Source organism: Triticum urartu, chromosome 7 (assembly GCF_003073215.2).
Source record: "Triticum urartu cultivar G1812 chromosome 7, Tu2.1, whole genome shotgun sequence".
NCBI lineage: Eukaryota > Viridiplantae > Streptophyta > Magnoliopsida > Poales > Poaceae > Triticum > Triticum urartu.
In genome coordinates, this window is record NC_053028.1 from 566,822,262 (window position 1) to 566,848,507 (window position 26,246).

The window sequence follows — 26,246 nt, forward strand, 5'->3', positions numbered from 1 at the left end:
AAAAAGAGAAGCAATGTTCCCTATCCTCTTCATTCTTCAATAGTTCTGCAATTCTATCAATCGTAATGACATAATTGAGCACAAATGATGTGCAAATATATTTGTATGTGGATAGCAAAACAAGAACAAACCATAAATTAAAATTGGGGAATGGGAAGTGGGCTGGCACCCCAAATCGAGTGACCATTGATGACCCACAAGTATAGGGGATCAATCATAGTCCTTTCGATAAGTAAGAGTGTCGAACCCAACGAGGAGCGGAAGGAAATGCCAAGAGGTTTTCAGCAAGGTAATTTCTGTAAGCACTGAAATTGTCAGAATAGGTAGTTTGATAGCAAGATAATTTGTAACAAGTGACAAGTAGCAATATTAACAATAGGTGCAGCAAGGTAGTCCAATCCTTTTTGTAGCAAAGTACATACCAAAACAATCACTTATAGCAAGTAAAGCATTCTTGAGGGTACACAAGGACTTCATCTAGTCACTTTCATCATGTTGGTTTGATTCACATTAACTACTTTGATAATTTGATATGTGGGTGGACCGGTGCTTGGGTGTTGTTCTTACTTGAACAAGCCTCACACTTATGATTAACCCCCCCTCGCAAGCATTCGCAACTACGAAAGAAGAATTAAGATAAAATCTAACCATAGCATTAAATGTATGGATCCAAATCAACCCCTTATGGAATAGCGCATAAACTAGGGTTTAAGCTTCTGTCACTCTAGCAACCCATCATCTAATAACTAATCCACAATGCATTCCCTTAGGCCCAAAGATGGTGAAGTGTCATGTAGTTGACATTCACATAACACCACTAAGGGAATCACAACATACATATCATCAAAATATCGAACGAATATCAAATTCACATGATTACTTGCAATATGACTTCTCTCGTGGCCTCAAGAACAAGGGAAACTACTCACAAATAATATTCATGCTCAAGATCAGAGGGATATTAAATAGCATAATGGATCTGAACATATAATCTTCCACCAAATAAACCATCTAGCATCAACTATAAGATGTAATCAACACTAGTAGTCACCCACAGGTACCAATCTGAGGTTCCGGTACAAAGATTGAACACAAGTAATGAACTAGGGTTTTGACATGATATGGTGTTGTTGAACATGTTGATGAAGATTGGCCTCCCAAATATGAGAGTGTTGTTGGTGATAACGATGGCTTCGATTTCCCCCTCTCGGAGGGAAGTTCCCCTGGCAGAATCGCTCTGTCGGAGGGAAAAAGTGCTCCTGCCCAAGTTCTGCCTCGAGACGGTGGCGCTCTGTCACGAAAGTCCTCTCCTTATTTTTTTCTAGGTCAAAAGACCTTATGTACCAGAAGATAGGCACCGGAGGCGGGCCAGGTAGCCCACTACCCACCAGGGCGCGCCCGGAGGGGGTGGCACGCCCTGGTGCGTATTGGGCACCTGGGTGACCCCTCCGGTATTTTTTTCTCCAGTATTTTTAATATATTCCAAAATAATTCTTCGTAAAATTTCAGCTCATTTGGAGATGTGCAGAATACGTATTCTTGACGTAGCTTTTTTAGGTCCAGAATTTCAGCTGCTGACATTCTCCCTCATTATGTAAACCTTGCATATTATGGAAGAAAAGGCATTAGAATTACTCAACAAAGTGTTATATTGAATAAAAACACTATAAATAACAGTAGGAAAAGATGACGCAAATGGATGAATCAGTACGCTATAAAACTTGATATGCACAAAGCTTATGACAGAGTTGAGTTGCCTTTTTTGAAGGAAATTATGTTGAGACTAGGCTTCCGACAAGACTGGGTGAATTTTATTATGCAATGTGTCTCAACGGTTGAGTAAAGAGTTAGGATTAATGCGGAGGAAAGTGATAGTTTCAAGCCTACAATATGTTTGAAACAGGGAGACCCGCTGTCACCATACCTTTTCTTGTTATGTACTGAGGGTCTGAATACTCTACTTACACATGAAGAGAAAAATGGAAATATCTCGGCTGTAAAAGTTTGTAAAAATGCCCCACCTATCACAAATCTCATCTTTGCGGATGATTCATTGATTCTTATGAAAGCAAACCCACACAGTGCGGAAGCTCTGAAAGCAACCCTTGATCTATATTGTGAGGTATCAGGACAATTGGTAAGCATTGAAAAATCCAGCATTTTCTTTAGCCCTAATACGAAGGTGGAAATAAGAGAACAGTTATGTACAACACTGAATATAATGACGAAGGCCCTTACTGATAAATATTTGGGCCTGCCAGCAAATGTGGGAATGGATAAAACATATTGTTTCCAATTTCTGATTGAGCGAATTGTTAAAGAATTAGTGGCTAGAAGGAGAAATTATTGTCTACCGGGGGAAAGGAGATCCTGCTCAAGGCCGTGATCCAAGCCATACCCACCTATGCAATGTCGGTCTTTAAAATTCCTAAAAAATGTAAAGGAATCATTGACGTGATGGCGCATTTCTGGTGGGGAGACGAGGACAACCAGAGAAGGATGCATTGGATGTCCTGGTGGAAAATGTGAGATCCTAAAAATCAAGGAGGGATGGGATTTCGTGATATTCACTGTTTCAACTTGGTGTTGCTCGCCAAACAGGCGCGGCATGGATAATCCTGATTCCTTGTGTGCTTCTATCCTAAGGGCAAAGTACTACCCTGATGGTGATCTGATGAACGCTGAGGAAAGGAAAGGCTCTTCTTTTACCTGGCAAAGTATTATGGCAGGCACAAATACCCTGAAACAAGGCTATATTTTGCGAGTGGGAAAGGGACAAAAAATTAATATTTGGGAAGATACCTGGATCCCAAACTATGCTACTAGGAAAATTGTAACGCCTAAGGGGGGACATCTGTTAACTAAGGTAGGTGATCTCATTGATCCTGCCTCCAATAATTGGGGTAAGGAATTAATTAGACAAACTATGTGGCCCATCAATGTACAACGGATTCTCTCAGTTCCACTCCCGCAGCATGATATGCCAGATTCCATTGCTTGGAGTTATACAAAAAATGGTATGTTCTCGGTTCGATCAGCATATTCCATGGAGTGGGAACACCAGTATGGAAGAAAATTAAAATTCTCTAATGGATGGGGCAAACCACTTTTAACCCTATCTGGAGTAAGATATGGAAGTTATCTTGCTCGACAAAAGTGAAAAAAATTATATAGCATATGCTACATGGAACTCTCCCATGTCGGGTTACGCTTGCCAATAGACATATTAAGGTCTCGCCCATTTGTCCCACTTGCTTTGAGGGCTTAGAAGATACAAAGCATATGATTTTCCACTATAGGAAAGCAAAGGAGGTTTGGAAAAGGCTGGGGATAAATGATATTATCGATAAAGCTTGCGAGATCGACCGTGCTGGAGAGGCGGTGTTGGAGTACTTACTACTTCCGGACCAAGATTTGTGGATAATGGGTTACCACAATGTGCGTGAGATGATTGTTGTCTCAGCATGTATTTATGGTGGGAAAGTCGAAAATTGGTGCACAAGGAAAAAACTCAAAATGCCCTTCAGATTTCAATGGAGGGTTTTAGCACTTACCACAAACTTTGTAAATGCATCATCCCCAAGGCTTCTACAAAGAAGGAGGGATGGTCATGTATCCCAGAGGTTTTGTGAAACTTAACGTTGACGTTTCTTTTGACCATGACCTGCTTAGGGTAACGATGGGGGCGGTATTGCTGGAGGGAATGAGAAGATCAATTATTGCGTGGATGTGTTGATGGCGGAAGCTTTAGCTCTCAAGTTTGGTCTAACATTGGCTCAAAGGGCGGGATGTAATCGTCTTATTATTAACTCAGATAACCTGGAGGTCATTCATACTATGCAGGATGGATGATAGTCAGCGAGTGCAGCAGCAGCAATCTTCGACGATTGTTTTCATTATGCCTGTGATTTCATTATTACTAGATTTGAACATTGTAATAGAGAAGCAAATAAAGTAGCTCATGAACTTGCTAGATTAGCTAGATTTTCCTTAACTTCTTCTTGGTTTGAGGAACCGATAGATGAAATTGTAATGATCCTCACAAATGGTATACTTCTTATATCTAATGAAAAAAGCTTCGGTATTTTTTCAAAAAAAAATGTCTTGGGTGTTGCCTTGATGTCATGAAAGACAATGACTTGTTCATGTGTAAACACTACTTCATCTCCTGAAAAAACCACACAAGAGGCGGTAAAGGATATCAGGACAATTGAGAACCATACAACTATGGTATATGTTTCCACGTTCCAATCCACATCTATAAAAGAGCTGTAAGAATTTGATGGAAAAACGTGTGTCATTGATAGTTGGGCAAAGCCCTTTATATACAAGGATTGGTGCCTCAATTTGAGGCGCCTGCTACAGGAGGTGCTTGTCCGGCATCGAGAAGGCGTCCGTACGGACGATCGCGTTCGTACGGCGCTTTGGACACTAATAATTGTATTTACGCTAATCCTAATGACGGCTCGCCATGACGGTTTAGTAGGGACACGTCGTTTGATTCTTAACACTCCCCCTTGTACAAAGCTGCTTCTCGTATGTCTTGTATGACCTTGAACTCCTTGTATAATCTTGAGAATCTTTGTCTTGATCACAAGTATATATTATCCAGAATAACTCCTCCAAAAACCCTGTGGGAAAAATATGAGAAGAATACTATTTGATATGTTGTTAAAAATTTGTCAAAACCCAGTAGAAAAAATAAGGATAAAATGTTACAGCATATGTTATCGTCTCTTTGATAACTTATATGAGAAAACCTTGAGGATAAAACTCATTGGTAAGTTTAGAGGACAATTAATATGTCTTGTATACACATATATTCTTATGTTGATATTACCTCATTAAAAACCTTGATGAGAACCATGAGAGTAAACTCATAAGGGGAAAAGGAGTGCAATATAATGTTTGAACAGGTTATGATTCAGAGAGACTCTCCCCCTGATCTTTGCAAATCTCGAAGTCGTCGCATACCAATCCCATGAACATAATTTTCAAATATTGAAGCTAGGAGTGACTTTGTGAATAGATCAGCTAGATTATCGCATGATTTGACTTGCAAAATGTTTATCTTCCCTTTCTTTTGTAATTGATGGGGGGAATAATTTAGGAGAAATATGGTTAGTGATATTGCTCTTTATATAACCCGTTTGCATTTGAGCAACACAAGCTGCATTATCTTCATAGATAATGGTTGGAGATCCGATAGAACCTTTACCACATGATTTTTGTATGTGGTTTATCATTCTGTGAAGCCATACACATTCACGTGTTGCCTCAAATAAAGCGAATATTTCAGAATGATTGGTGGATGTAGCCACTAGAATCTGTTTGGAAGACCTCCATGATATGGCTATCCCACCATGTAGGAACACAAAACCAGTTTGTGATCTGGCATTGTGGGGGTCAAATAAGTAGGCAGCATCAGCATACCCAATCATATCAATGTCCAAATTTCTCTGAAATTGAAAGAATGGGCCAAGATCCTTTGTGCCTTGGAGATATCGAAAGATATTCTTAACTCCCGTCCAATGGCGTTTAGTAGGAGCTGCGCTATGTCTACCTAGTAAATTCATTGCAAATGCAATATCAGGCCTGGTGCAATTTGCAAGATACATGAGCGCTCCAACGGCACTGAGATATGGAACTTCAGGTCCTAATATCTCTTCCATCTTTCTCTACGTCTAGAGATCGAACTACCATAGGAGTTTTGGATGGATAGGATTTTTCCATATTGAATTTCTCCAATATTTTCTGGGTATAGGCGGTTTGATGAACCAAAATACCCGAGGGAAGGTTCTCAAGTTGTAATCCTAAGAAAAATCGGTTTTACCCAAATCCTTCATCTCAAATTCCGTCTTTAGGTGACTGTGTGCTTCATCAATATCTTTTGTGGTTCCAATTATGTTCAAATCATCAACATACATAGAAATAATGCAAAATCCAGTTGCGGACTTTTTTTTTTGAAAACACATGGGCAATCATCATTATTGGAGTATCCTTTTTCCAAAAAGAACTCACTAAGTCGGTTGTACCACATGCGACCTGGCTGTTTTAAGCCGTCTAAAGACTTATTTAGTTTTACACAATATGTGTTGTGTTTTGTGTTTGGATTCGGGACTGGGACTCCATCAGGAACCTTCATGTATATGTCTGAATCAAGTGAACCGTAAAGGTAAGTGGTCACTACGTCCATCAACTGCATAGATAGACGATTTTGCACTGCCAAAGATATAAGATATCGGAAAGTCGTTGCACTCATTACTGGAGAATATGTTTCAGTGAAATCAATGCCAGGTTTCTGCGTGAAACCTTGTGCTACGAGCCTTGCTTTATATCTCACCACCTCATTGTTCTCATTCCGTTTCTGGAGAAAACCCATTTGAATCCCACGGGGAAAACTCTGGGAGGTGTAGGTATTGCTTCAGTGAATACCTTTCATTTATTGAGCAAGGATAATTCTGCTTGGATTGCATCCTTCCATTTAGGCCAGTCGGAGCATTTCTTGCACTCTGTCATGGTCTTTGGATCATGATCAGTGAGAAGGGTATCTGCAATCTTTTCAGCAAAATATATGTCAACAGTCGTAGTCTTACGGTCAAATGATTCTCCAGAATCAACATAGTTGATGGAAATTTCCTGCACCCCTAGTGACTCTTCGTGATTTCCCAATACGATTGTGTGGGTGTTCCGATGTCCCAGTCAGTTTGTGCACAACTGAGCTGGGTTTTGGAGGTTGTTCTCCCACTGGATGTATATTACCCATTTGATGATTATCAACGCTAGGTTGGTTTACATTTACTGGTTCATAGGGTTTCTTTCTCTATTTCCTTTGTTGCTTGTGAGGAGCTGAATCCTGTTCTGTGGCCATACTTCTCCCCCTCTTCCTTTGAACAGGGGGTTGAGTAGTTTTTGTTGGTACCTCCACTCTTTCGGGCGCGTTTTTAGCAGGATTGTAGGATTTGGTAACGCCTTTATAGTCAGTAAATGAATCTGGCAGGTTATTTGCAATGTGTTGCAAATTAATTATTTTCCAAACTTTAAGTTTAGTTTCTTGAGTACGTGGATCAAAGGAGGAAATGCCTTGGGCATTCCAATCGATTTTCAGGCATTCTTTTTGGTACTTGATGTCTCCCCCTAATGCCGGGAAATGGTCCTCATTGAAGATGCAGTTAGCGTGACGGGCTGTGAACAGATCCCCCGTGAGGGATTCAAGGTACTTGATTATCAACGGTGATTTGTACCCCACATAGATCCCCAATTTTCTGTGTGGGCCCATGGATGTACGCTGCGGTGGTGAGACTGGCACATATGTGGCGCATCCGAATTTACGCAAATGGGAAATATTTGGTAGGTTTCCACGTACTAATTGCAGAGGGAAGTGTTGTGATATGCAGTTGGTCGCAATTGGATTAAGTCTGCAGCGTGTAAAACTGCGTGACCCCAACAAGAAGTTGGTAAATTGCAATTCATTAGTAAGGGTCGTGCAATGAGCTTAATTCTCTTAATTAGAGATTCAGCCAATCCATTTTGAGTGTGGACATATGGGACAGAGTGATGAACTTCAATGCATAATGCCATGCAATAATCATTGAAAGCATGTGAAGAGAATTCAACAGTGTTGTCCATTCGAATTGGTTTAATTCGATTTTCAGGATAATGAGCTTGCAATTTGATAACTTGTCTCATTATTTTGGCAAATGCATGGTTTCGTGTAGATAGTAGACATACGTGATACCATCATGTAGATGCATCTATTAGAACCATGAAATACCTAAAAGGTCCAGACAATGGTTGGATCAGACCACAAATATCGCCTTGAATTCGTTCAAGGAATTGTAGTGGTTCTGCTTGAATTTTAAGATATGAGGGTCTTAAAATTAGTTTCCTAGAAGCACACAGTGCACATAAAATCCGAAGATTGTGGGAATTTAGCTTCATTTAAGTTATGACCATTGGGATTGCAAATAATTTTCCTCATCATCCCTATACCGGGATGACCAAGGCGATCATGCCAAGTTTGGAATGCATTTACATTCTGAAAAATTACCTTATATGCAATGTGCTCTACGGGTTTTGTGTATGTGTAGTACAATCCTGATGATAAAGAGGGAATTTTCTCAAATATTTGTTTGCCATATCCGTTGTCTTTGGTAAAGAGGAGATATTCCTCTTTGTTGTCTTCATAAGTTTCAATGTGGAAACCAATTTTGCGGATATCTCTATAACCTATGAGGGTACGAGTTGAATCGGGATATAATAAAGCATCCTCAATTACAATTTGTGTACCCATAGGAAGGGTAAATATGGCACTTCCTGTGCCAACGATTACCGCATCGCGTCCAGCGATTGTTAAAATATCTCCATTCAATTTTGTAAGAGTTTGGAAATACTTTATTTCCCTAAGTATAGAGTTTGTGGTGCCATTGTCCACAAGGCACATTTCCTCCTCCATTGGATTGACTCCCGTAGAAATCTATATATTAAAATGTGGAATTTTCAGTTTAATGAAAAACACTTTATTGGATATATAGAATACATACAAATTTTATTGATATCAAAGTGCTGATACAATATATATTGTGTTTTTACAATATAGAATGATGACAATAACAATAATAATATGTTTTTATTACAACAATCCGATGGATGTAAACAAATAAAATATCTAAATGGAATTGACTAATCAAAGTCCCCGAACATGTCGGCGGCGTATTCGGTCATCATATGCTCCGTGTCCATGGAGTCCTGCGATAGATGGAATTCCTTGTTGTTACTTGGTGCTCCTTAAACATCTTGCGAACAACCAGCTTCCTTGTTGTTATCAGGTTGAAGATTGAAGTGAGCTTCATATCTTGCTCCTTGGGCAGGTCTGTTACGTCCCATGGATTGCAGGTAGAGGTTTACCAGATGTCTTGGGATGCGGCATTTTTTGGTGACATGCTTGTAGCATCAACATTTCTAGCAAAGTTTAGTTTATCAAAATTATTCTTTGTTATGCCTTTCCCCTTGTCTGAATTTTGTGGCTTGTTCTTCTTGTTGTGGTTGCTCTTACCCTTAAAGTGCTTGTTTTGGCCTTTGAAAGAACCATTGAACTTGGTGTTTTTCTGAAAAATTGCATGTACTTCGGGGCGGAGGAGCGGCCCCAATTGGGCGTTGATTACTATTCTTTAGCAGAAGTTCATCGTGTTTCTCAGCCTGGAGGAGCATGTGACGCCCCCGATTCAATCGTACACTAATCATACACGCAAATGTGTACGATCAAGATCAGGGACTCACGGGAAGATATCACAACACAACTCTACAAAAAAAGTCATACAAGCATCATAGTACAAGCCAGGGGCCTCGAAGGCTCGAATACAAGAGCTCGATCATAGACGAGTCAGCGGAAGCAACAATATCTGAGTACAGACATAAGTTAAACAAGTTTGCCTTAAGAAGGCTAGCACAAAAGTAGCAACGATCGAAAAGGCAAGGCCTCTTGCCTGGATCCTCCTAAGCTACTCCTGGTCGTCGTCAGCGGGCTGCACGTAGTAGTAGGCACCTCCCGAGTAGTAGTAGTCATCATCGACAGTGGCGTCTGGCTCCTGGGCTCCAACGTCTGGTCGCAGCAATCAAGTATAGAAAGGGGGAAAAGGGGGAGCAAAGCAACCGTGAGTACTCATCCAAAGTACTCGCAAGCAAGGAGCTACACTACATATGTATGCATTGGTATCAATTGGAAAAGGCTATCATATGTGGACTGAACTGCAGAATGCCGGAATAAGAGGGGGATAGCTAGTCCTATCGAAGACTGCGCTTCTGGTAACCTCCATCTTGCAGCAGGAGAAGAGAGTAGATGGTAAGTTCACCAAGTAGCATCATATAGCATAATCCTAACCGATGATCCTTCCTTCGTCGCCCTGTGAGAGAGCGATCACCGGTTGTATCTGGCACTTGGAAGGGTGTGTTTTATTAAGTATCCGGTTCTAGTTGTCATAAGGTCAAGGTACAACTCCAAGTCGTCCTGTTACCGAAGATCACGGCTATTCGAATAGATTAACTTCCCTGCAGGGATGCACCACATAACCCAACACGCTCGATCCCATTTGGCCGGACACACTTTCCTGGGTCATGCCCGGCCTCGGAAGATCAACACGTCGCAGCCCTACCTAGACACAATAGAGAGGTCAGCACGCCGGTCTAAATCCTATGGCGCAGGGGTCTGGGCCCATCGCCCTTTGCACACCTGCACGTTGCGAACGCGGCCGGAAGCAGACCTAGCCTAGCAGGCGTTCCAGTCCAATCCGGCGCGCGCCGCTCAGTCGCTAACGTCACGAAGGCTTCGGTTGATACCACGACGTCAAGTGCCCATAACTGTCCCCGCGTAGATGGTTAGTGCGTATAGGCCAGTAGCCAGACTCAGATCAAATACCAAGATCTTGTTAAATGTGTTATTTTGAAATAACCGCGAACACCGACCAGGGCCAGGCCCACCTCTCTCCTAGGTGGTCTCAACCTGCCCTATCGCTTCGCCACAAAGATCCACTCAGAGGGCCGTCGGGACAAACGTCCTTTCGGACCCAATCCGTGGATCACTCGCGGGTACTCCTACGAGCCGACCCGTCTTTAGTCACCTCAAGTATCATATATAAAGTATATAGTATATACCCGTGATCACCTCCCGAGTGATCACGGCCCGATAGTATAGCATGGCAGACGGACAAAAATGAAGGGCCACTGATGATAAACTGGCATCCTATACTAAGCATTAGGATTGCAGGTAAAGGTAACAACAGTTGTAGCAACAATGACAGGCTATGCATCAGGATAGGATTAACGGAAAGCAGTAACATGCTACACTACTCTAATGCAAGCAGTATAGAGGAGAGTAGGCGATATCTGGTGATCAGGGGGGGCTTGCCTGGTTGCTTTGGCAAGAAGGAGGGGTCATCTTCAATGTAGTCGAACACACGGACATCGGCAGCAGTCTCGGAGTCTACCAGAAAGAAGTAACGGAGGGGGAACACAATAAATAACAGAGCAATCAATGTACACAAAGCAAGACGCGGCAATACGTTGTGCTAGGGGTGACCTAACGTAGGGATAGGCGATACCGGCAAAGGGGGAAACATCCGGGAAGTATTCCCGATGTTTCGCGTTTTCGGACAGATGAACCGGAGGGGAAAAGTTGCGAGTTCGATAGGTTAGGGATGTGTGGCGGACGAACGGGCTGCATATCCGGATTCGTCTCGTCGTTCTGAGCAACTTTCATGTACAAAGTTTTTCCATCCGAGCTACGGATGAATTACTAAGAATTTCCGAAGTTTAAGCAATATCCGGTAACTCTCTGAAATTCTGCTAAGTCTGAGAACTGCCCAGTTTTTAAACATCACTTAGCTGTTTTCCGAAGGCTTTAGCTATTGTTCTGTACATCCTATAACTTTATGCCTTATATCAATTGTGAGCATTTTTCTGCGATCTACATGTTAGTAACACTTTACTCCATATTAGAGTCCATTTACTTGACCATCAACAGCTCTAAAGTAGCTATGAAAATAAAGTTGTTTATCAGTTTTTCAGCTAACAAACCTTAGCATTTTGTGAATTTCATAGGATATAATCCGCGCATCAAATGGATTCGGACCAGTGGGGTAAAATGAAGTTTGTCAAGTGTACTTCCTTCACATATTATTTCTACTCATGTTAGCACTTGATTAGCTATTGTTTATGGGCTGTCTAGAGGGCTACTCATTGTAGAAATACAAAAGCTAGCTACTGCTACAGTAACTGAACATTACTGTAGCAGAGCAGCAGCAGAATGCAGCGGCTAGCAGGCTTCAGCAAGCAAAGCAGCAGCAGCAACGCAACAACAGCAACGCGCAAGCAGCAGACAGTCGGCAGCAGCGGCGCGAAGCGTGGGCAGAGGGCAGCGCAGCAGGCGTGCAAGCGCGAGCGGCGGCGTGGGCTCGGGCACGCGCGCGCGGCCAGAGGCCTGCGGGGGCGGTGGGCGTGGCCGAGCGGGAGCGGTGAGCAGGCCCACGTGCACGCGGGGCGAGCCGGCGCGGGCGAGTGCGTGAGCACGGGCGTGCGGGGGGGCGGACGAGTGCGGGACGCCGGCGTGCGGCTTGCGAGTACAGAGGACGACGATGAGGACCAATGGGGCATCTCTGGCAACGATTTGAGCGGCCGCTGCTACCTAACGAATCGGGCGCGACGTCGCGCGTTGAACGAAATCATCGACACGAGCAGAGATGGCCGGAGATGGCCGGAGTTGGTGCCTTATTATGTGTAAAGTAGCATATTGTTGTTGTTTAGTTAATTGTGCAATTCCCTCTTGGGGAGGGTCTGCAAGAGGTATGAGTGCAGCTACAATTCCATGGAATGAAAGACTGATTTTAACATCCATAGCCCATGTAGGATAGTTGTGTCCGTCGAGCGCGCAAGCTCTTCAAATTATTTGACGGTCATTTTGTCCTACAAGATTGAGAACCAGCTATTTGATCAATTTACTTGTATGTAAATTAAAATCATCATGGTCACATTGTAATAAATTTTGCAATTGTTGTGAATTCAAGTAAAGACTTGAACTTTATTTAGTTTATAATTTTTTTCCATATTAATTCTATTCAAATTAAGTCTATTTTGTGCTACATAGGCATTTTTTGGACTTAGTTGATGGCGAATTAATATCTGAGTTGCAAAAATAAATGATTTCCAATTGCAAAATAATATTATTGTACCATTTGTACATGTTATAGGGATTGCGAATTGCAAACACATTGAACATATAATGATTTATAGACATAATATGGTCTAAACATTAATACACAATTTAATTGAGTACAATATATAATCACATCGAGATACAGGGTCTAAAACATGGCAAGTACTTAATTACAGCACTAATAGTTGAACCTATCTGCGAATTCCCAAATTTATTGGGGCTAAAACATGACAGGCACTAAATTAGTACTAGTAGTTGGACTACTGCGCGAAATTCCGATAATATGAGGATTTTTCTACAATCTAGCCTATCACCTGTTGGTGGTTTTCTTTTCTTGCTGGTCGTTGCAACGTGGGCCACAGCCCACGAGGCCTTTGGGCCCAGGCCCATGGCAGCGGCACTGAAGGAGCGGATAAGGGGGACTCGGAGGTGGGGCGATTGGGGTCAATTCCCCCCATTCCAACCGCCACCCCTACGGGATCCCGCCGGCCGCCGCCGATGGCGCCCAGCGCCGGCGGTCTTCAGGAGGAGGACGACTCCCCCCCCCCCCCCCCCCCCCCCCCCCCCCCCCCCCCCCCCCCCGCAGCATAGCCGAGGAGGTGGAGGCCTGCAGGGGGCCAGGAGCCGGAGCGGAGGCCGGGGCGATGCTGCTCCAACGCCGCCGCGAAACGGCGGAGGATCCGGCAAGCCGCCGGTGGAGGCGTTCGCGGGCTTGCCGGGGACGGCGAAGATGCTAGGGCTGTGGAAGACGATGTCGCGTTCTCGATCTTCACGCTGGTGGCAGTGTTGAGGTCGGGGATGGTGGCGCCGGGTTCGTCGGTCTCCGCCAGTGAGGTTGGCTCCTGCTTCACAACGGAGTTGAGCCATTGCTCCTCCTCTTCGTTCGGCGTCACCTCCCACTCCATCATGGCAGACACATGGCCATAGCCTCGAGGGGCGAAGTGCTCCTCATCTTCATCGGCGGGCGTCGGCGTTGGGAGGTCCGGGTAGGCGAGCGGCTCGTCGATGACCTCCGATTCTAGTGGTGGAGTTGTCGACGATGGAGGGCACGGCTCGTACCCGTGCACGGGGCAGAAATCGCGGGTAGGGCAAGGTCCGTATCCGTGCACCGGACAGAAGGACACGCTTGCGTCCATGCCGTTGCCGAAGAAGATCCCCGGCGGTGGCGGGGCCTTGGCGGCGTCAAAGAAGTCCTCCTCGGGGCTGCTGCCTCGGCGGGAGCCCAGTCCATTGGTAGGGCGACGAAGGCCGACATCGGAGGTGCCTGGTAGGCATGGTGGACGGCCGCGGGCGGGGTTGCTTGGTCCTGCCTGATCTGCCGCAGTAGGGCCAGGGTAATCCTGACCACCACCACCACCACGGCGGCCGTTGCTTCTGGCCCCAAGGGTGATAAACTCCAGCCCTGTGTCGTCTCGCAGATCGATGGATTTCCCATCAGATGAAACGAATAAGTGCAGAGGCAATGTTGTGCAGGTTCATCCCTGCCATCTTACCTTCTCTCTCGTCCTTTTCATGCTCTGTTGGTAGAGGCTAACGTGGCTGATAACGTGTAAGAATTTGATAGGAAAACTAGTGTCGTTGATAGTTGGGCAAAGCCCTTCATATACAAGGATTAGCGCCTCAATTTGAGGCGCCTGCTACAGGATGTGCCTATCCGGCATCGAGAAGGCGTGCGTCCATACTGACGATCGTGTTCGTACGACGCTTTGGACACTAATAACTATATTTACGCTAATCCTAATGACGGCTCGCTGTGACGGTTCAGTAGGGACACGTCGTTTGATTCTTAACAAGAGCTAATATGTTGGGCTGGCGTTTTGACTTTCAGAAGCATTTGCTACCAGATGAACGGTAATGCGAAAAAATATTAAATGTTTTCAAAAAAATCTGAAATTTTTTGTTGATGATTGTATTAGTGTCGCAAACATGCATGACAATTTTCATGCGAAACAGAGCTGCGGTGTCTTGTCAGCAAAAAAACAAAACAAATTTGGGATGACATTTTGGGGTAACTTTTAGTGTTCGATTTGTTTCTTTTACAAGCCAAAATATTTAATCTTTTTGCCTCAAAATTTGCAGGTAGTATTTGGATGTGACTAAGTACACAAACAAATTTTTTCTTAGATTTCTTTTCATTTCAAGAATTTTTTTTGGCCCCAAGAGCCAAATTGACTTTCCGCTAATATGTTATGTTCTACTCCCTCCGTCCCAAAATTCTTGTTTTAGATTTGTCTAAATACAGATGTATCAAGTCATGTTTTAGTATTAGGTACATCCGTACCTAGACAAATCTAAGACAAGAATTTCGAGGAGGGGGGAGGGGGTATCATATAAGCCATAATCATATCAGAAGATTCTACCCTTAAATCTTTTCAACTCCATAGTCACATTAGAAATAGGATTCATCTTTGCAAACTCTGAGTCCATGTTGGGATCAAAATAGATAAAATCTTCTGTCATTGTGGCCATCATGTCAGAATGATAATGGCAGGAGCTGATAAGAAGATCATTCGGAGTGCCATGTTTTCCCTGAGCTATAATATTGAAATCTTCATAGCGCCCACAATATGAATCATCATATGGATGCACAATCTTTGCCCCATTAAACTCACAAGAGAAGCAACGAACTTGCATCAAAATAAACGAAGGAATTAGATTATATTAAGAAAACATATAACAGAGCACACATCCAGATACTACCATATGTCCTGACTTGGCATTTTTCATTATTTATAATACAAATTCCATGATATGTACTTGTATACGAAAACTGAATACCACACTGTCACGTGACTCACGTCATAACATATATTTGCTATCATTCTCAATACCAACTTATAAACTCATGCATTTGCTGATACTTCTAGTGACATGAGAAAAACATGCCTAATTTTCTAGTTGTATATGAATAAATAAAGGCAATGTTACAAACTAACAGTGAGAGAGGATCGGGTCGTCGCATCCTTAGTGGCGCGCTACATCGGCGCCCGGATGTAGTGGAAAATAAGCAAGGGTCTTCGCATTTGACTCGACGAGTGCGAAGGGTAAGGAAGCTACCCAAGCCTAGGAGGATTCGCTTAGGTAGCTGGAATGTAGGGTCTCTGACAGGGAAGCTTCGGTAGCTAGTTGATGCAGCAGTGAGGAGAGGTGTTGATATCCTTTGTGTCCAAGAAACCAAATGGAGAGGACAGTAGGCGAAGGAGGTGGAGGATACCGGCTTCAAGTTGTGGTACACGGGGACGGCTGCAAACAGAAATGGCATAGGTATCTTGATCAACAAGAGCCTCAAGTATGGAGTGATAGACGTCAAGAGACGTGGGGACCGGATTATCTGGGTCAAACTAGTAGTTGAGGACTTGGTTCTCAATGTTATCAGCATGTATGCCCCGCAAGTAGGCCACAACGAGAACACCAAGAGGGAGTTCTGGGAAGGCCTGGAAGACATGGTTATGAGTGTACCGATTGGTGAGAAGCTCTTCATAGAAGGAGACCTCAATGGCCACGTGGGTACATCTAACACAGGTTTTGAAGGTAACACAGGAATCAAGAAGGAGAAGATGTCTTAAGCTTTGCTCTAGCCTACAACATGATTGTAGCTAACACCCTCTTTAGAAAGAGAGAATCACATCTGGTGACTTTTAGTAGTGGCCAACACTCTAGCCAGATTGATTTCATCCTCTCGAGAAGAGAAGATAGGCATGCATGCCTAGACTGTAAGGTGATACCTGGAGAGAGTGTTGTACCCCAGCATAAGTTGGTGGTTGCTGACTTCCGCTTTCGGATTCGTGTCCAGCGGGATAAGCGTGCCAAAGTCGCTAGAACGAAGTGGTGGAAGCTCAAGGGGGAGGTAGCTCAGGCGTTCAAGGAGAGGGTCATTAAGGAGGGTCCTTGGGAGGAAGGAGGGGATGCGGACAATGTGTGGATGAAGATGGCGACTTGCATTCGTAAGGTGGACTCAGAGGAGTTTGGAGTGTCCAGGGGAAGGAGAAGCGAAGATAAGGATACCTGGTGGTGGAATGATGATACCCAGAAGGCGATTAAAGAGAAGAAAGATTGCTTTAGACGCCTATACCTGGATAGGAGTGCAGACAACATAGAGAAGTACAAGATGGCGAAGAAGGCCGCAAAGCGAGCTGTTGGTGAAGCAAGGGGTCGGGCATATGAGGATCTCTACCAACGGTTAGGCACGAAGGAAGGCGAAAGGGACATCTATAAGATGGCCAAGATCCAAGAGAGGAAGACGAGGGATATTGGCCAAGTCAAATGCATCAAGGACGGAGCAGGCCAACTCTTGGTGAAGGACGAGGAGATTAAGCATAGATGGCGGGAGTACTTCGACAAGCTATTCAATGGGGAGAATGAGAGTTCTACCATTGAACTGGACGACTCCTTTGATAAGACCAGCATGCGTTTTGTGCGGCGAATCCAGGAGTCTAAGGTCAAGGAAGCTTTAAAAAGAATGAAAGGAGGCAAGGCGATGGGCCCTGATTGTATCCCCATTGAGGTGTGGAAAGGTCTCGGGGACATAGCGATAGTATGGCTAACCAAGCTTTTCAACCTCATTTTTCGGGCAAACAAGATGCCAGAAGAATGGAGACGAAGTATATTAGTACCAATCTTCAAGAACAGGGGGGATGTTCAGAGTTGTACTAATTACCGCGGAATTAAGCTGATGAGCCATACAATGAAGCTATGGGAGAGAGTCATTGAGCACCGCTTAAGAAGAATGACAAGCGTGACCAAAAATCAGTTTGGTTTCATGCCTGGGAGGTCAACAATGGAAGCCATTTTCTTGATACGACAACTTATGGAGAGATATAGGGAGCAAAAGGACTTGCATATGGTGTTCATTGACTTGGAGAAGGCCTACGATAAGATATCGCGGAATGTCATGCGATGGGCCTTGGAGAAACACAAAGTCCCAGGAAAGTACATTACCCTCATCAAGGACATGTACGATAATGTTGTGACAAGTGTTCGAACAAGTGATGTTGACACTGATGACTTCCCGATTAAGATAGGACTGCATCAGGGGTCAGCTTTGAGCCCATATCTTTTTGCATTGGTGATGGATGAGGTCACAAGGGATATACAAGGAGATATCCCATGGTGTATGCTCTTTGCGGATGATGTGGTGCTAGTTGACGATAGTCGAACGGGGGTTAAATAGGAAGTTAGAGTTATGGAGACAAACCTTGGAATAGAAAGGGTTTAGGCTTAGTAGAACTAAAACCGAGTACATGATGTGCGGTTTCAGTACTACTAGGTGTGAGGAGGAGGTTAGCCTTGATGGCCAGGTGGTACCTCAGAAGGCCACCTTTTGGTATTTGGGGTCAATGCTACAGGAGGATGGGGATATTGATGAAGATGTGAACCATCGAATCATAGCCGGATGGATGAAGTGGCGCCAAGCTTCTGGCATTCTCTATGACAAGAGAGTGCCACAAAAGCTAAAAGGCAAGTTCTATAGGACGGCGGTTCGACCCGCAATGTTGTATGGCGCTGAGTGTTGGCCGACTAAAAGGTGACATGTTCAACAGTTAGGTGTGGCGGAGATGCGTATGTTGAGATGGATGTGTGGCCACACGAGGAAGGATCGAGTCCGGAATGATGATATACGAGATAGAGTTGGGGTACCACCAATTGAAGAGAAGCTTGTCCAACATCCTCTGAGATGGTTTGGGCATATTCAGCGCAGGCCTCCAGAAGCTCCAGTGCATAGCGGACGGCTAAAGCGTGCAGAGAATGTCAAGAGAGGATGGGGTAGACCGAATTTGACATGGGAGGAGTTCGTTAAGAGAGACCTGATGGATTGGAATATCACCAAAGAGCTAGCTATGGACAAGGGTGCATGGAAGCTTGCTATCCATGTGCCAGAGCCATGAGTTGGTTGTGAGATCTTATGGGTTTCACCTCTAGCCTACCCCAACTTGTTTGGGACTAAAGGCTTTGTTGTTGTTCTTGTTGTTTAATGTGACAAACTAACAAACTAACAACTCAACTAGAGTTTGAATACTTCGATCGTATCTCTTACAATCATATTAGAACCGTATCTCTTACAATCATATTAGAACATTACTGTAAATTATCAATGTTCTAATTATCTGGAAGTTACTTCATATCATTATGCGTCTTAAAAAAATACCTATCATATACTCCCTTCGTTTCTTTTTAGTCTGCATATAAAATTTGGTCAAAGTCAAGCTTTGTAAAGTTTGACTAACTTTATATTAAAAAAAATATCAACATTCACACTAAGAAATCAGTATTATCATATGCACCATGAAATGTATTTTTATACTATATAGTTTTAGTATTGTAGATGTTCATATTTTTTTATACAAATTTGGTCAAACTTTGTGTAGCTTGACTTCAAACAAATTTTATACACAGAGTAAAGAGAAACAGAGGGAGTACTTAAACAAAGCAATATTACATCTCAAATAATGTGCAGATAAACCATGACAATTCCTATGTGTAGAGGGAAACAAAAAAGGAAAATGCAATTCTATTTGGCCAGGTCTTCTAAGCCCTATCTTTCTTTATTACTCTAATGCAGCATCCATATTAAGCGACGTCAACTTTAAAATAACAGCCATCAGATTGAGTTGGTCATCAATCTAAGGCCTTGGATCATAAATTGCCAAGGGGAGTTCAAACCAAGAGCCATCTTCTGTAATAATATGGAAGTTAAAGGAGCCATACATCAACACTGTTGATACATAGGCAACTGCGTTTTCTTCAAACCGTCAGTAGTTTTCTCTTCAACACTGATTTCTTTCACTGGGAACTAATAAGGAGAACTAGAGAACATATATTGTTCGGGGTCTAAACTACGAGATGGTCAGTGCTGACACTAGCGCACATGCATGGCGAGTATGTCCGTCTACTAAGACATTTGGCAACTCACGTGGCTCCATAGCTTAGTTCTCCACCGCCATCATGCGCAAGGGGCCGGCGCTGGCGCATAATTAATCATGGCCGCATCCGTCCATGGCTGCAAGTGAGGGTACACCGACGACATGGTTGCTTTGCCAATTTGCCAGCGACGTGTACTGTTTTTTCTTATAGTGCGGCTCCACATAAATGCATTAACAGAAATGTTAAGAAATTTCACGGACGCATTTTGGCTATTCGGCTGTGATAAATTTTTCCTTCCAGTTTTCAGAAAACATCATTTAATTCATTTATATAAGGGGCTTGATTGCGCCTACTAATCAAGCTTTGTGATATGAGAAAAAAAAACTATCATCCAATTTGTATGGCAGTAATGATATACAGCTAGTAGTGCAAACATAACTGATTCGACCAACTTATGTCTTACAGTTGTTAAATATACAGGCAAAAATGACGCATTCAAATTGCCACCAAATACCAGTGTGTGCATGAAAAGAGAGAGCTGAGAGCATACCATTATCTATGCGAGTTACTGATACAGGGGAGCACCAGGATGGTCTCTTCCGCCTCTCTTCGACGCTATTGCTACATTGAGCGAAGAACAGTTCTGGAGCTGCAACTGCAGAATTTGGTCGTTTGGCTGTTGCCAAGAAGTTGATATGGAAGTACTCAAATGGGAACCTCTTCTTAAAAAGAGCAGCACTTGATCCGCCCGGTACACTAGGATTCACACCGCAAATGACATGAAGTTTATAGTGCACCTACAAGTAACAATGCAGAAGAGGGCAGCCAATATGTGAGAAAAGGTTTTGACCAAATGAAAGTAATTGATGCACATTAGAATTCACAAGGAAGAAAACAAAAAACAGAAGCAAATGTACCAACCCCTTTTTGCTGGGAGTAGTCGCTCAATGCCGCCTTGACCTTTCTGACAAAGAAGTTTTGGTCGCACCTGAATTTTTTCTGGAACTCTGAAATGAACCTTTTCTGGTTTTTGCTCAAGACATGTGAGTTTGAGGTCGCCTGGGTCACTTGCTGAGCCTGCTCCTCGGACTGGGTAGGTGAATATTGATGTGGCAGAGCCATGGTGAGGCATTCAACTCTGCCGTTGGTGAGTGTGCCCTGCAATATAGTTAACAACTGGGCGGACTCCATGTTCAAGGAAGACATGGCAAATTTCACCAGCGCATCAGGGTCATCATGCCATGAAGCAACCGCTGCTTGCCTATAGGCGTCCTGGTAACTGCCAGACACAGAATGATCATGCTTCATTGCCTCACGGATGGCCTTGTGGACATCAGCATCGCTCCTGAACAGATACCAGATTGCATCGTGCTCCGAGATAGAGGGGAGACAGGTGCGAAGGAAGGTAACAAGGCCGTAAAGAGAACAGCACTCAATGCGTGCAAGCATGTCTGTGCATATCAGATCCACCTTAAACTGTAGCTGAAACTTTTGGGGCGTGGGAAACATGGAGCCATACCAGATGGTGTTGAGGATAATGTTGGAGACAGGATCCTTGGGGCCATAGCAATATCCACCCCTGAGGAGGCTGCAGTGGTGAAGCTTGCGCAAGCCATCCCGAGGCAGCTTGGCAAGTGCCTGCAAGTAGTGCCCATGGATCTTGCCGAGGAGCAAAAGCTTCAGAGCCAGTGTGTATCTGAATGTCAACTGAGGACCAAGCTTTTTCTGTGCCCTGCTCCCCTCTATGGTTTCTGCTGTCTGCTCACTTCTCTTTCTCTTATTCTTCCTCTTACCACAAAGATGATCCAGTGATAGGTTGGTGAGGTCATCCATAATCGTAGGCCCTCTCCTGAGCAGCTTGGCGATGCTCCTGATAGTTGCAGGCGAGAGAGGGCCTTGTCCAGCAAGAACCGCGGTGACATCGGCCAGGCGAGAGGCCATAGTCAGAGACGCTTTCACCAGGACGTCTGGTTCAGGATGCCTGGCAGACACGGCGGCACATTCCAGGGCGACCTTGGCTGCAGGGGAGGTAATACTGAAGGAGTTGCACCTCTTGTTACGATCACGCTCGATGAGGCGCACGGCGGTGAGAAGATCGGCCCTGGCCAGGAGCAGGTAGCTCATGGCTTCCCTGCTGACGAGGTAGCGGTAGTGGGAGGTGAGGAAGCTGACAAGACCGTCCAGCGACAGCCGCGCGAGGGTCATAGACTTGTGCAGGGAAAGCGGTAGTTCGAAGGCGAATACGTCGTTAGTGTCGGTGATGATCTTGGAGAGGATCCACTCCGAAGACGGCGCCTCCTCCTCCTCCTGGTCGGATCCAGGCGTGTAGGCGATGGTGTTGGCGATGATGTTGGAGACTGGGTCGAGGAAGCCGATGGGCATGCCGGCCTTGAGGAGGCGCGGGGCCAGCGAGGGAATCGCCCCCAACGGAAGCCGATCGAGCGCCTCCCTGTAGAAATCATGGATGTAACCCAGCAGATCGCATATATCCTGCTTCTCGTCTGTGAGGCGGTCACGCTTGCCGTGCATTGTCAGGCAAGTTGCTTTCCTCGCCGGCGGAAGTGGATGGGGAAGGGTGGCGGCGGCCGGTAGTGTTGGGGAGGACGGAAGGACCTAGGGCATCCACGCATCGCAGTCGCAGACCAAAAACGTCCACCTCCGGTTGATTGGGCCGGGCCGATTATGCAGGACTCAATTCTAACCCACGTGGTGCCCTCTTACATGAGCCGGCCCACTCGTACAGCGCTCGCCTCTGGTTTTCATTTAAAAAACCAGTAGCGGTAGGCTTTGGCACTGTAGAGAACATTTGTTTTCAAAAATCCTGAACATTTTTCGAGAAGACGTTTTTTTAAAATATTAGAAATTAATTTTAAAAAGGCGAAACATTTTTTAAATTTTGAACAATTTTTTGAAATTCTTAAACATTTTCTAAAATGCGAATATTTGTTGAATTTGTGAGTTTTCCAAAAAATGAAATTCCGAATTTGTTTCAAAAACGTGTTTTTTTTAAATATCCCAAGCATTTTTTAATTTTTCAATAAATTTGAAAATGAGGATTTTTTTGAAAAACATGAACAGTTCTGAAATTATTAAACAAATTTCAAAATCACAAACACTTTTTACAAAATTTGAAAATGATGACACATTTTAAAATTCTGAACATGTTTTGAAGATTATTGGAACAACGCAGTTAAGAGACTAATGTGTTTGCGAGTACACACATAGAGTAAAATCCCTCGGAAGAACATAGAAGATTGTTTGATATTCTAAGAAGATTGCTCTAGTTACAGAGAAGATTGCCTATGCTATTGAGGAGTATGTTATACGTGTGGGAGACAACCCTAAAATTTGCTGTGAAGAGCGATTGTTTTGGTATGTTGTTCGAGAAACAATTGACTGCAGTGAAAAAATGAAGACAATGAAAAGACGTAGTTGTTTCTCTACTTTCATTTTTTATCTCTACTGAGTCATAGGACAAACCGTACCATAAGAGGGTCCAAGTTATTAGAATTTTATATCTCCGTTGTGTGCTCAATCATATACCAATTTTTTCAAGTGAAAACGAGATAAATCCTTTTTATGCAGAGTGATTATTCTCTAAGACAACAAAGTTCTTCTAAACATGGAGAAAGAATCACTGACAGTTGAGTCAACTTGACTTGTTCATCAAGTAAGTTGTCGCGTGGTTTTGAAATCTGACTGTTGTGCCACATGTCGGTTGACCGTTAGGTGACGCATGTCCTTATTGGCCATTTCACACCTCAGAATTGCTTCGGCTATAAATAGCCACCCCAACCTGCAACGATTGGCTGCTCCATTTGAACTGGCACGAGTTTGTTTGAATAATGCATATGAAGGAAATATGCCCTAGAGCCAATAATAAAGTTATTATTTATATTTCCTTATATCATGATAAATGTTTATTATTCATGCTAGAATTGTATTAACCGGAAACTTAGTACATGTGTGAATACATAGACAAACAGAGTGTCCCTAGTATGCCTCTACTTGACTAGCTCGTTAATCAAAGATGGTTAAGTTTCCTAGCCATGGGCATGTGTTGTCATTTGATGAACAGGATCACATCATTAGAGAATGATGTGATGAACAAGACCCATCCGTTAGCTTAGCATAATGATCGTCCAGTTTTATTGCTACTGCTTTCTTCATGACTTATACATGTTCCTCTGACTATGAGATTATGCAATGTCGGGTGATAGGTGCGACATATGCCAACGGGTGGCTTATCATTGTGGGAGCCAGTAAGACGTCGCCGGTGCCTGGAAGCGGGATGAGGCGAAGACATGCACGCCGGCGAATCTTACCCAGCTTCAGAGCTCTCCGTGGAGATAACACCCCTACTACTGCTCTGCGGGGTCTCCGCATGATCATTGGATGAACGAGTGGCTACAAGATGCTCCTTGAGCTGTTTTGCGAGAAGAAGAAGAAGAAGAAGGGCACGGCTAGCTCTCCTCTCCTCTCTATGTGGTGTCTAAAACTAGCCCAGATCAACCCTTTGCATGGGTGCCCCGGGGGGTTTATATAGGCCCACCCCCCGGGGTACAATGGTAATCCAGCTGGGCGTGGGCCCCAGCCGTCCGTGTCTACGCTCGCCAGCTTCTGCGCCAGCTGCCGGGGCCCACCAGCTGGTGGGTCCCGCCGGCTGCTGGCTCCTTGGTCGACAGGCAGGCCCCCACTGTCAGGGGCCTTGTCGGTGGCTGGTTATTGTTGCCTCAAACCTGTGACGAGGGCTTCGCCGAGGTAAGCGTGGCTACAGCGCCGCCGTCCGGCGGGCGATCGCTGTAGCCTCACCTCGTCTTGTCTCCTTAATGGGGCGTCTCCTTCGAGGGAGGAAGCAAGCCGGCTGTGGGGAGCCGGCCCTGTCTTGGGCCGACTGGGGGAGGCCTGGCCGCCTTCGGGTGTCTCTCTGCCTGAAGGGGCCCACCGCCCGTGGGCCGCGCTGACAGCCCGTCGTGGGTGGCATCAGGGTCAACATGGCAACAGTGTCGTGCCGGACGGGTCATGGCCACCCCGTACGGCACACTGTGCCAGGAGTGCTCCGGGATTCGGGGGTGGCAGGCTTTACTGTAGCCATGCCCCGCCACATCGCCGTTATGTGGATGCAGACTTCGAGGGTACGATCTTGACCGCTTTGTGGGAGTCGGCTTCTCGCGGCCGGCTTCTTGGAGCCGGCCCTCCCGCGGCTTTCTTCATGAGGGCTAAAGCCGGGCCGCCTTCTGATAGTCGGCCTGGGAGACAGATGGCACGGGGAAGGCGGCCCCACGTCTTGGATTCTTGAGGGCCGGATTGGCTCGTAATTTTTTTAGAAGGGTCAGGGGGAGCCGGCTAGGCTACCCGTGGTCGTTTACTCCGACAGTAGTCCCCGAAGCTGATCGAGCTTCGAGGCTGACAAAGGGACGAGAAGCTTGGTCAGCTTCCTATCCTGAGGAGCTGGCTTTGCTTATGCACGCCGTCTTCGGAAAGCTCCGTATCTTGTAGGCGGGAACATGGGTCGGCCTGCGAGCTAACCGCGCGCCACCCCGCGGGCCACGTGGAAAGGAAAACCTGCCAACGCACGTGCACGATGGGACGCCGCCGCAGGCCCGGGCCCGCCACTTCTAGGCCTCGGCCCAAGCGCGGATCTTCTGTGGCCCACAACGGACCGCTCGCCTTCCCGCGGCGGTTTCATTACGTCATCAGGGCGCCATAATCGCGGGACATGGGGGAGCGGGCGCAGTTGATCCCACGTTCCCCCACACCACGCCTCCTCGGCTCCGCCGCGCGGGTCTATAAGTAGGGGGAGGAGAGGGAGCGGCAGAGGCTCGCACGCTCTCCCTCGCTCCACCCTTTCTCACCTTCCTTCTCCTTCCTTCCACCGCCGCAGCGACCCATTGCCGCGCCGCTCCGCCATCGGACCTCTCGGTTCCTACGGTCCCGCCGTAGCGGGGTCGTGCGCGTCTCCGCCGTCGCATCGCCTTGTTCCTCGCTGCGTCGCTCCCATGGCGTTGTCGAGCTCGTGGGACGGCTCCAACGTCCATGAGGACCACGTTGAGTTCCTCCGCCGGATGCGGCGTCTACCGGGCGAGAACTACGTGCGGGTTCGTTGTGCGCCGGCGAGGGAGATTTCGCCAGCACCGGAGGAGGGCGAGCAGGTAATCTTCCGCTCGCACTGCCTGCGCGGCTTCGGCCTCCCGGCGAGTAGATTCCTTCACGCTTTTCTTGAGTTTTACCACCTCCAGCCGCATCACCTCACACCCAACGCGGTGATGCTGTTGTCGGCTTTCGTCACCCTGTGCGAGGGCTTTCTTGGGGTTCTCCCCACTCTCGAGCTCTGGGGAGAATTCTTCCAGAGCAAACTCGGCACCGTTGTCGCGGGTGTGCCCGCCCCCTGCGGAGCCTTCATTGCCATGAGGCGGACGGGTGAGAACAATCTGTTCCCGCCCATCCCGCTGATCCAGTCGGTGAAGATCTGGCAGAAGTCCTATTTTTACGTGAAGAACGTCGCCCAGCAAGGCGACTTCGTCAACCTGCCGGCTTACGTAGCCGGCCCGCCGGCTGGGAGGCAACCCTCGTGGAGCTACCGGGCCAGGTCGTTGTCTCAGGCCGGGAACGCAGCCGTCGCCCGGCTCCGGGTGATGATCCAGTCGGAGGGCCTGATCGGAGCCGACCTGGTGGCCGC

At 45.7% G+C, this 26,246-nt stretch overlaps 1 protein-coding gene across 1 annotated transcript; it reads right to left on the reverse strand.

Annotated features, from left to right (window-relative positions):
* Positions 1 to 15,050: 15,050 nt before the first annotated feature.
* On the reverse strand, positions 15,051 to 22,191 carry LOC125519921. The gene is made up of 3 exons (XM_048684697.1): positions 20,489 to 22,191; positions 20,118 to 20,364; positions 15,051 to 15,333 (listed from the first exon to the last, which is right to left on the reverse strand). The coding sequence occupies exons 1-3, from the start codon at positions 22,094 to 22,096 to the stop codon at positions 15,053 to 15,055; spliced, it is 2,136 nt and encodes a 711-aa protein (XP_048540654.1). The 5' UTR covers positions 22,097 to 22,191; the 3' UTR covers positions 15,051 to 15,052.
* Between the last annotated feature and the right edge of the window lie 4,055 nt (positions 22,192 to 26,246).